Source organism: Sturnira hondurensis, unplaced genomic scaffold (genome assembly GCF_014824575.4).
Source record: "Sturnira hondurensis isolate 20B ecotype Veracruz unplaced genomic scaffold, ASM1482457v3 Scaffold0006655, whole genome shotgun sequence".
Classification (NCBI taxonomy): domain Eukaryota; kingdom Metazoa; phylum Chordata; class Mammalia; order Chiroptera; family Phyllostomidae; genus Sturnira; species Sturnira hondurensis.
Genome location: NW_028079286.1, coordinates 2,770,043 through 2,782,500, shown reverse-complemented (window position 1 = coordinate 2,782,500; position 12,458 = coordinate 2,770,043). Strand labels below are relative to the sequence as shown.

Genomic DNA, 12,458 nt, shown 5'->3' with positions numbered 1-12,458 from the left:
TGAATAAAGCAATAAGGTTTTGATTAGGGGAGAAAAGGCAAGGAACTGATTTTTTTCCCAGAGTTTACTGAATTGAATGTATTTTGCTGGTAATGTCTCATTTAATCCTAACAATAATTCTTTGCAGTTGGTATGTTATGCCTGTATTAAAAATAGGGAAATTAAGGACCAGGTTATAACAAAATAAATCGAATGATTATACAGCAAACTCTCTACAGATAGAAATTAAAATTAACCTTAGAAAATATTACGGAGATATGCGAGGGTAAACTACCCTCCACCCTGAAAGATCCCTTTTTCTAGGTCTGGGTTTCTGTACCAGGTTTCCAATTTTCTCTCCCAATACTATTTGCTTCACTCATCCATTTTGGACGTAGAGATACCTCCTTCCTAGCTTTGACAAATTGAGTTATTTCTTGAGCAAAACTTGCTTTCTGATGTAGCTAAACTTTTCCGAGCCCAGCGAAGCAACCCAATTTCTCTTTCAGGCAGTGGTCAGCAACACAGTAGTCAATATCAACACGAAGCAGAATATTGTGATCACGCAAGAAAAAAAAAGGTAACATATTCAACTTTAGCAGTGTTTAAGTGACTATATTCTGCGTAGTAAGAAAGCCTGAGGTCATTTTCAAGTTCCACCATTTTTTTACTTCTTTTAAGTCCGGTCAAGTCTCGATTCTTTCTAAGTCTCCGTTCGTTTTCTTGCTAATGAAAGCAAAACAGGATTCTGCTGAGTCTCCCCTATCTACCTACTCCAGGACTTCTGTGAGGATCAAATGAGATGATGCACGTGAAAACACTTCACAAGCATTTGGTTAAACACTGTAAAATGTCTGTATCTGGCTACGAGAGAGACTGCGAGAAGTTGGGCTCCCGGGCTAAATAAACTCGGAGGAGGCTTGTCGCTAGGGAGAGGAAGCCGAGAGTTGCTACGTGACGTCATTACTCCGCGCCAGCCGCGTCAGTTTCCGCGCTGGGCTGGAGCAGTGTTCTGCCATGGGGTCTTGGCAACGCGTGCTGCGTTTTGGTGGGGTGTCTCTTCGGGGTGGTGGCAGGGCTTGTGCCCCACCTGGGGGAAGCCGAGTGGTGGTTTGTTGGCGCCAGGTCCGCGGTGCAGCTGGGCAGGGGGAGAAGGGCGGGATGAAGATGCTGGGGCGACAGGCCCCCAAGTGACTCTTGCCAAAGGCTCGCCTAAGACTCTCGTGGGCCCACGCCCACTTGGCGTTTCAGTGAGGCCCCAGTCGCCTGGATGTCCCCACTTTCCAGCCAGTAGGCCCCTAGTGGGATCAGGGCAAGGTGTGAGGACGGACATAAAACAGATGTTTAGAACAGGGATGTGTGACTTGCACATTGCTTTCTTAATGTTGGCTTATTTAGAAAATAATTTAAGAACACGTGGAGGGTTTAACACCGTAGAAAGGTGTTACTTTCCATTTTTAACGTTAGAGTGCCTTGACATAAATTTCAGCTTAAATAACGTGTTTCTACGATTATAATCAATAGCAGTAGGTGAATAGCAATAAAGGCCTAAAGAGAATTGGACTGGAAATGAAAGCTCTCTTAATCACAAATTCCGAATTGTTTTTACTTTACAGCAGGATAATGGAGATGGCTTAATTTAAAACTTTTTTTGTTTTAAAGTTATCTGGAGCTGAGAATGAGACCCTAAAACAAAGAAGAACAGAAATCATGTCCCGAGGACTTCCAAAGCAGAAACCTATTGAAGGTGTTAAACAAGTTATAGTTGTGGCTTCTGGAAAGGGTGGAGTTGGAAAGTCTACTACAGCAGGTATTATAGCATATTAATTCTGATCTTGATTAGGAACATGCCCACTGGTGAGTGAACAGTATTAAAATTATAGATTTATTTTTTAAAAACTTAGGATTTGTGGAGTTTCTAATAGCTGGCAACTTGGTATCAGGAGCTGGTAGCAATTAGGAGCTTAGAGTTTGGACTTAGACAAATCTAGGTACATAGCCAATTCTTTGAACCCTTCACTGAAGAAAAGATGGTCAGGTTGCCCATCAGAACTTAAGTTTACTTAACTGTAAGGTGACAATGGTGATGATAACCTTTATGTAAATTAAACTTAGCCCAGTGTCTCCATGCAGTATGTGCTCAGTATTTGGTTACTGTTATTATTTTTAAAATACCTAGTGACTTTAATAGTAAACTATTTTTGTTCTTTTATATTCATTTCCAGTCTTTTTCCATCTACATATAGTTGTACATATAGTTGCAGTGAGATTGTTTACATTCATTGTGACCTTTTTTATTTAACCTTAATATAACTTTCAGCATTTATAAAGTCAGTATAGATCTAATATTTGAAAATATTATTTGTCATCCAATTTTATATCTTTTATATTAATATAAAAAGAGAATTTTCTTTTGCGGTGATTCCTTTTAATTGATTACAGATTACATTGTGACTGAAATGCTGCTTTTAGTACCCATAAAAGTGCAACCAGAAATAGAAGAGTTATCACCCAAGACTGATTTTTTAAAAGAAATATTATTTGTAAAAAAATTATTTCAGTATAATAATTTAAAAGGTAAATTTCCTTCTCCCAATCCTACTCAATAGAGTATTATTAATTTGGAGTCATAAAGTTCTCATGTCTTATTGGCTACATTTAATTTTTATTCACTTCAGGAAGAATGGCTGCTAATTCAGGTCTTATCCAGCTTATTGTTTTTGCAGTTGATTTTTTAAAAATTATTACCTTATTATATTTCATTTTGTTAACTTTGGCTTCATTCTATACTGACAAGATAAAATTTTGATTTTTTTCCAGATTTATTAACCCAAAGTTGATTCATTGATTTTCATTGAAATCAATGACATTTTGAAATAAGAGGGGCCAGGTAGAGTTCTGTGACTGTCGCTAGAGAGAGGTCTTGGATTTTGACACACAGCCATCTTTAGTAATTCCTTGGACTAGTGGTTTTATGGTTGTACAACTAGCTACAAATCCAACTATATAGGGTTGGTATCTCAATTTTTTCCCATTTTTACCTGAAGGTAATTGTAGAAAAGTTTTTCAGATGTTTGAAGAAATTAAGATCTGCCAGCTGTTATAGTGATGATAGGCTCTTAATTTACTATTTAATAGAAAGTATAAACCTTGTTGTCCATATGTCCTTTATAATTGTTCCTATAAACCCTTCAGCCTTTCCCCCCATTATTGCTTCCCTTTTCCCTGCTGATCACTTAGTTTTTAAAATTTAGAAGCTCAGTCTTTGGTTCTAGAATCCACCTCTCTCTCTCTTTTTTTTTTAATTCAGAAATTTTAGAGGTGTGAATCTTTTTGCATGCTCTGTGATTACTTGGGCTGGTCTGGAAGTTATTTTCATGTTATAGCCATGATTTTGTACAATATAATTTGATTGGTCTGTAGGCTAGCACTTCTTTAAAATCACCTGTTTATTGATTTTGGTTAGAATATTATCTATTGCCATGGAATGTGACAGCGTATAAACAAGTAAATGCATGAGAAAGTGAAGAGGGTCACATAGTAGGTGCTTCAGTAAATATCGCTTCCTATTTTGAAAATAATTAAACCATATATACCATTTAAAAAAACTAAATGAATTATTTAAACAAAATTGTAACAGATTACGAATTGATTATTTGATCAATTAACATTGATCAAATTGATTAACATTGATTAACATTGATTATGTTAATAAGCATCTACTACTTATATTGGAATATTAATTTCTTTTTTATCTTTTTTACTTCCCGAATTCTCTCCATGCCCTTGTTTCTTACCAGTAAGGGACATATATTAAAAATTTCTGTGCTTTGGTTATTACATTAAAAATATTAAAAGGCAAAATGAATTTTAGTAGAAGGAACTAAATTTAATTGCTTTTTGTTTCTTACAGTGAACCTTGCACTTGCACTAGCAGCAAATGATTCGGTAGGTGTATGTTAATAGAAATACTAATTTATTAAAATGTTTTTTTAAGACAATGATAAAAAGAATATTGCTATTTTTCATTTACTTTGTCAGAAGCTATATAGTGTAGTTCTGGACATTTGTATGTCTTCAAGGAACTCCAACATCTGGTAGAAGTACTGGTTACATTTACTACTAGTATTAATGAAAATGAAAGGGAACAATGGTCACAGAATTTAGGCAGCCTCCAGAAGCTAGAAAAGGCATGTGATTCTGCCAGCACCCTAATATTAGCCCATTGATACCTATTTTGAACTTCTGTGATAATTTCTTACCATAGAAGTAGGAAACGAATATGGACAGGAAATCAATTTTCTTAGTTCTTGGCTTTTCAAAAATGTCTTTATTTTGCCTTCATATTTGATTGTTTGACTAGATGTAGAATTTCAGGTTTAAAGTAATTTCCTCTCTGAACCTTGAAAACAAAATTTCATTTTTTCTACCATTCTAATGAAATGTCTGATGCTAGTCTGATTTGTATTGCTTTGTAATACCCCATGTTTTCCCTTCAAAGCTTTTAGAGTTTTCTTTGTGTTTTTTAAGTTTAGAAATGTTACAAATATGCATGTGGTTTTTGGCTTTACATTTTTTTTACATGCCTGGGAATTGGCAAAATAATATCAAGGCTTTAGTCTTCTTCAGTTTAGGGGAAATTTCTTCATTTTTTACTTTTCTGATGTGTTCTTGTTTCAGAAACCTACTACACAGATATTGACCCTTTATGCTAGTTAATTTTTCTTCCATATTCTCCATTAACTTTGTCATTTGTTCTGGGTTTTAGAAGATATCTTAGACTATTTTCCAGATTGCCACTTTAGGTTTTCATTGTATTTAGTCCTTTTGATTTTTTTAAAATTCAGAAATTATATTTTTTCCAATTTTTCTAGAACTATTTTTTATTTTCTAATTGCTGTCCCTTCCCACTTTAAAAAATGGTTGTATCATTTGTTTGAGTATTTCTGAGAATGCTAATTAGCATTAATGAAAAATGTTACTTTTAATAATCTTTATTTACTTAGCATGGTGGATCTCCTGATGTGGTCCTCTGACCAGCAGAGTCAGCATCACCTGGGAACTCATTAGACATACAGAATCATGCACCTCACCCCACCCCACCCCACACCTGCTGAATCAGGGACTCGAGGGTGGAATCCTGCAGTCTGTGTTGTATAACCAGCCCTGTAGGTGACTTTGGTGCATGATGAGGTTTGAGAAGTAGGGATCTAGAGGTTTTCAAAACTCTAATCTGCAAATGGTGCCCTTTTTTGTTTTCTAACATGTTTATGTTTTTTATTTAGTTGTAAACTATTTTTTTCTCTTGTTTCAATGGGCATTTGAAGAGAGAAAATGTATGTTTCGGCAACCTTATTGAAGTAAGAGATAGTAATACATTAAAAAGTTTTTTTAAAAAAATTAGGGCTCTTAGTTACCCTGGGGAAGGGACCCCTCTTTCCTTAGGAAAAAAAAAAAGAAAACAGGGAAAATTCAGTGGGTGGGAAGGTAGATTAATTTGTGGGGGATCTTTATTTTGGTTATTTTAGTCAACGCTTTGAGCCTTAAGACAATGTGAAGCGACTATGTAATAAGGAATCAAAGGATGAAGACAGTAGTTAAAAAGGGTTGATTCCTTCATGTTAAATGCTGCTAGTCTTGATGAGATGGTAGGTCAGAATTTTTTTCCTCTTTCTGTTTTTTTCTTCTTCTTTCAGGGAGGGATAAGGGCAGCCTCATCTTTAATGCTTTATAAGAAATTGGCAACAAGAAAGGAAAAGCAGTAAGACTTTCCTTGGGCAACAACTTCAGAAAGCATTTAGTATCCTTAGTTGTTTTTAAATATGCTTATAAAATCTTCCTTAGTTAGCCCTTCAGTATTCTGTGATCCTGAGGAAGGCAGATTTTGTTTTTTATTTCTCTATATTTTGTAGCAAAGTTAGTGTAGAAATTAAGAAGAAATGAAGGTACTTTGAATAGCACATGTTGATAACTAACTCAAAGATAATCTGACATAGTATAGTACTTTATGATTGACTACTATCTTGTTATCTTTGATTAATTTATATACACTTAAGGTCAATTTTATATAGCTTACATATTTGATTAATAGTGCTTTTGATTAGCGATTAGCATGTTTGGCTTAAACTGTGATCTGCCAGCAGACTATCTGCGATGGAAAAGAAGGGCTGTTCTGTACGATTTATATGTGTCTGGCATAGTCTTGTGCTCTGTATTTCCCAACTTAAGACTTTATTAATATACTTGTTTAGAGCACGTGCTTGGTTTAGGGGAAACTCTAGTTTCCTCTCAGCCATTCTATTTGCCTGAACTGATACAGACGGCTTAGGTCCAAGGACACTTACTGGGGTGTGGTACTAGGATATGTTGCTTTAAGGGGTTAAAACTCCAGTGAGGATGATATCTTTGTAGCCTAATGATTTATTGCCATGGAGTCTTAGTTCCATGGAGCTGTATTGTCCTTAGTCAAACTTTGCTTAAGACCTTCTTAACTCGTTTCTCCTATCTTTTCCATGGGTTGGTGCTTACTGTCCTTTAGTATGGAGTGGGGAGGTCTAAGATGGGTTGTAGGCCTGAGGGAAACAGTTTCAGGAAGTTACTTAGTTTATTTTTATGTTGGCCTTGTTAATCTCTAAACTGGATTGTGTAAAACCAAGGGTGGGGTGGGGGTAATGTAGAATAGTCCATTGGGCTGTGGGAGGAAATTTTTTCTTTTCTATTTGTATTAATTTTCATCTTTTGTGTATGCTTTATAATTTATACTGTATTAATGTAGTAGTTCTAATATAATTTATAAATAAATATATTAATATATATTGAACATATGTGCTTAAACATTTTTACTAATAGGGCTGAATGATCAGAAAAATTTGGATGTCATGGGACTAGGAAAAAGGAATTTCTGGGCTGGATCATATGCCCAGTTCAAAAGCCTACTCTGTAGATTGAGGCAAAGGCTTATAGGAGTAGTGTATGGATTTTCCCTACCTTTTCCTTGCCTTTAGTACTTTCTTTTGGGGACATAGAAAATAGTATTGCAGCCCTGGCTGGTGTAGATCAGTGGATTGAGCGTGGGCCTGTGAACCACATGATCGTGGTTCGATTCCCAGTCAGGGCACATGCCTGGGTTGCAGGCCAGTTCCAAGCAGGGGACTCATGAGAGGCAAGCATACATTGATACTTCTCTCCTTCTCTCCTTCCCTTCCCCTCTAAAGATAAATAAATAAAATCTTAAAAAAAATAAATAAAATTTTAAATAAAAAAAGAAAATAGTGTTGCAGAGCAGAATTTATGCTTATGTATGTTATGCATCTAAAAATTGCATCCAGTGGTGGTGGAGCTGGCTCATGCTCATTTTGTATGAGCTGATTGTTAAATTTTCATGGATTTTGCAAACCAGTTGATATCATGTTGTTAGCTTGAAATAGACCACATTGGGAGTGGCCTATAGAAACCATAGAAATTGGCAAATACTGAAAAGTGACTCCCCAACCCATCTGGGGCAGCTATTAAAAATTACTGGCACACCATTGTCATGCATATTTATAATAATATTTCTTGATTTTTCTTTTTCTATCTCCCTAACTGCCCTTACCATGGGTCTCCTTCTTCTACAGTATACATTTAGGAAATGGTGACAAGAGCATAGACCGTGAGAGGGAAACATAAAGGTCACCATTGATAATCTCTCTGAGGTTCCTGAGTTAGTTCACTTCAGTTCAGCTGGCTTTTATTGAGCATGTATAACAGTAGTTGTTAGACATTCTGGGAATATAAAGAAAAATGTATATATGTGTATATAAATGTCTATGTATCTGTGTGTGTCTCCATTCATGTGAACTAGGTTCAATAATCTCTTCTGTGAGTGGGAAAATGTTAATTAAAGCAACACTTAATAAGATTTTATTGTGCTTTATAACAGTAGACAAATTATGTACTCTTAAAGGTTTTATAATCCAGTGTAGAGAGAAGAATGATAAATATCTTAGAATGATGAGATGTATTCAAGGTCAAATATAGTAATATATCTGTCCTGGATATACTAGCTTTTATTCCAGAGAAAAGCAGTCTTTTTTTCTTTTTTATAAAGCATTTTCATGAACATAATTATATTTGATTCTCACAGAAACCTGTAATGCAGTGCATGTAACATTTATCAGTTTTACAGCCTTTATTGATCCTGCCCTATCTTTGCCCCATTTCATCAGCCAGCAAATGTTCTTGTTTCTGTCTCTGAACTATTTTTCCAATACATATCTTTCTATTTCCATTGTCGCCACTCTGATTAAGGTTCATGACTTCTTTTTGGCTCATTCATTTATTTATATTTCAAGTGGTTGTTGAGTGCCTACTCCATCCCTAGCACTTTGTTAGAGGATACAGAAATGAATGAGACACATGGCCCCTGCCTTTGCGGAACTGACAGATTGATGGACCACTTCAGTGACCTCTTCCCTGCTCGTGCTCAAGTCTGTTCAGTACATGATGTCAGATTACTCTTCCTAAAGTGTTGTTGGAATTATATTGCCTGTTCAGACTCACTGCTGAATGCCTCGCTGGTATTTAAGGTCCTCTATGATCTGGCTCCCATCTACCTTTCTGGGTTTATCTTTAGCTCTTCTAATGCTCGCTGTGTTCAGCCAGTATGGGTACTTGCCTTTGTGTTTGCAGTCTTTCTTCTACACTTCTATTGGAGTGTTCTCTTCAACTTTCTTAAGCTTTGTATGTCTCATCTTCCAGGCTCCCATATAAGGCTGTCCTGGCTATATTCTGCATAAAGGTGCTTCTTGAAGGGGTTGAGTGATGACAGAAATCCAGGCTACTCTCTTGTTCATGTGCATCTGCAGGCTGCATTCTCATTCACACAGAGACACTGTCTGAGCTCGCCTTGTCCTGAAGGGCAGCTCAGTGAAGTGCTTGGTGAATTTGCCCCAAGTGAAGGTCATTTTCCCGTCTTGTGAAATCCAGTAGCACTGTTTATTTGTATTATTATTGAGCCCCTGCAGCCATTCTGATAATTTTCATAATAACAAATAATATAACATTTATTGAGCATTTATTATCTGTCAAGCTATGTTCCTCATGGCATGGTTCTTACCTCATTTACTCTTTATAGCAATCATATGGAAATATGTACTGTTGGGGTCCTTGTTGCAGATAAGAGAGTATAAGCACCTGGAGACTGAGTAGTTTACCCAGGGTCACCAAGAAGTACGTAAATGGCAGAGCCAGGATTTGGATGCCAACCTAGATCCTGTGTTCTCAACCTACTCACGGTACTAATGCTGTCTTATGATAAAGAAATGTGTTCTCTTCATCCCTGGCTCCTCTTAGCAGCTAGTACAATGTTTTATGACTTAGGAAATATACAGTATATGTTTGCTAATGGATGAATTGAGTACATTGACAGGATTCACAGGATGTTGGTGCAAAGTTTTGTTTTGATTTGCTTTGTCTTTTGAGAAGTATGGGGTGAGAAGGCTTGTAGTGGCTTAGCGGCTTATATACTTTTCGTGCTTTTTAAAGAATGGTGTATTCCATGATCTCTGTGGCCTTCTTCTCATTATATACTCTTTATCCAGCAATTTCATCTTTTCCCACTGCCAGTTACTACCTCTGTGCCCTTGTTCCAAATACATCACCAAACGGGCTGTCTCTCTTGGATGCAAGATGACCTTTCTGTCCAGTTGTCTATTGTTTATGTCCACTCGAATGCTTCATGAGCATTCAAACTGGACATGTGTAAAACTAAACTGGCCTTCTTTTCACCAACCATCTTTTTCTAGAATATGTGCTCTCATTTCATTCCTTAGTGCTCCTGTCTTATTCAGACCCTCATTCTGGATCTTCTGTGAGGTGATCCCTGCTCTCTATTTTTTTTTTTGCTTTGGGGAAAGGATTAACACTTTCTAACCCTTCCCATATTATTTTTAAAAAGTTTGTTACTATTCTGTGCTAGTCTGTGCACTTTGGGGGGCAGTGATTTTGGTTTTATTCCTTTTTTAAATCCTCAGTGCCTAGTCTAGTGATGGTACACAGTAAGCTCTTAGGAAATGTTGGTAATGACAGTGGAACATGCTAAGTGAAAGAGGGGTTGTGAATATATGTATATGTCATATATATGGCAAATACTAAATGTTTGTTAAATTGTCCATAGTTTGTTCATTGTCGAACTCTGCTTTTTACCCTGAGAAATAAAATAATTAAAATCTAAATGTGGGTTGTATATGTTGAAGTGCTTAGCACAATGGCTGATCTTATTTTTTAATTTTATTTTTAATTATAATTTATGTCCAATGTTATTTTGTAGTAGTTTCAGGTGCACAGCATAGTAAATTTACATAGTAAATTCTATATCTTTTTTTAGTATTGGTAGATAAGTAAAAGCTATTTGTAAGGAATATTTCAAAATAAATGTTCATATGCATTTTATTTACCTGACTGAAATAGCAAAGTTATTTTAAGTTTTTACTTATTTTCATTGCTAAAATGAATTATTAACTGGTATTTTAATTGGACTTAAAGATGGAAAAGGAAGCAGTATTATCTTCAAAGGGTTTGTGTTTCTTTGTGATTTTTTTCCCCATTGATGTTTATCTCAAAATACTTATTTTTTCCATGATTACATAATGTCTTTACACTTGTTCTTTCCAGACATGCTACTTCTTTCCACAAATTATTATGAGTAGTTTTTAAACATAATGAAGATTGTCTTAAACCTTTGAAGTTAGGAAAAATTAGGAAGTTTTAGTTCAAGATTTAGGTTTTGGTTTTTGAAAAGTTCGACTGTCTTGGAACAGAACGTACTAAGTACCGCCACCTAAAACAGTGTGATTTTCCTCATTGATAGTTATGTGTATAGCAGCTTATAGACTGGTTTTGGTGTCAGGGAAATCTGGGCTGGATTTGGTCTTTTATAAACTATATGACTTTTGCCTGTACCTCTTAGAGGTGTGAGTATTAGAGGAGAGAAGGCATATGAAACACTTAGCACAGTGTCTGGCACATAATGTTGTACATGCTAATAAGAAACTTGACTTTTTGAATGTCTTATTTTTTAATTTTACTTTTAATTATAATTTATGTCCAATGTTAATTTGTATTAGTTTCAGGTGTACAGCATAGTGGTTAGGCAATCGTGTATCTTACAGAGTGGTTCCCCCGACACGTCAGGTGCCCACCTGGCATCGTACAGAGGTATTACAATATTGTTGGCTGTACTTTACGTCCCCATGACTACTTTGTAGCTACCAACTTGTAGTTCTTAATCTCTTCACCTTTTTTATCCAGTTCCCCAACACCCCTCCCCTCTGGCAACTGTCAGTCTGTTCTCCGTATCTATGAATCTGTTTCCATTTGTTTATTCATTAATTTTGCTAATAAGAGCTAGTCCTTTTTTAAAAATAATGTTATTTTTATTTTATTTTTATTTAGAGAGAGGGGAAAGAAGGGAGAAAGAGAGGGTGACAAACATCAATGTGAGAAAGAAACATCGATCAGTTGCTTTCTGTACTTGCCCCAATCATGGACGGAACATGTGGCATAGTCATATGTCCTAACCAGGATTTGAACTGGTGACCTTTCAGTTTGTGGGACAATGCCCAACCCACTTAGCCACACCAGCCAGGTATAAGAGCCATTCTTTTTTTTTTTTTTTTAAGATTTTATTTATTTATCTTTAGAGGGGAAGGGAAGGAGAGAAGGAGAGAAATATCAATGTATGGTTGCCTCTTGTGAGTCCCCTGCTGGGAACTGGCCTGCAACCCAGGCATGTGCCCTTACTGAGAACTGAACCATGATCCTGTGGTTTGCAGGCCCGTGCTCAATCCACTGAGCTACACCAGCCAGGGCATAAGAGCCATTCATATTAGCTATCACAGCTATTCATATGCCACCTTGGACATATTATTATTATTTGGAATATTAGTTATAGTGTGAATTTGGATTAAATATGGATGAAACTCTGTTTTTATAATTATATATAGAGAATCCTGATTTATACTATGTAGTTCAAGTGTGTAAAGTTGGCGTTCATCTTTTCTTTAATGCTGGTGTTGTAAAGGGACTACACTATATTAAATTAAGCTATTCTTAACATTTTTTATTATAGCTTGGTAATATACACAACAGATACATTTCTTATGAAAATATAGTTTGTTTCAATATTATGGTTAGCCATTTTTGAGGAAGGGTACACCATTAGTGTTTAAAGTGTAGTTATTTTAAAGCTACAGGCGAAACTGGGGCAAGAGATCCAGAAGGAATAGTTGCAAACTCATTATTTTTTCTTCATTTTGTTCTTCACTTCAAAGGTAATTCTTGGTAAGAAGTGTGTTTTATAAGTACATTTAAATTCACAAATTTTGACATTTACTGAGGAGAGCCTAGAAAATATCTTTGTAATTAGAGCAAAAGTCTTTACTAAAACTAAGAATTTCCTTAGGATAAGAAATAAAAATATTCATAATAGCTGATGAATT

The 12,458-nt window shown here is 35.8% G+C and overlaps 1 protein-coding gene across 1 annotated transcript in view; it reads left to right on the top strand.

The window, feature by feature from the left end:
* Positions 1-972: 972 nt before the first annotated feature.
* NUBPL (NUBP iron-sulfur cluster assembly factor, mitochondrial) overlaps positions 973-12,458 on the top strand; it is a 253,234-nt gene continuing 241,748 nt past the window's right edge. The window contains exons 1-3 of the mRNA XM_037050263.1: positions 973-1,104; positions 1,642-1,789; positions 3,893-3,927. Coding sequence (XP_036906158.1) covers positions 997-1,104; positions 1,642-1,789; positions 3,893-3,927 — 291 coding nt within the window. The 5' untranslated portion in view covers positions 973-996. The remainder of the gene's footprint in view (positions 1,105-1,641; positions 1,790-3,892; positions 3,928-12,458) is intronic.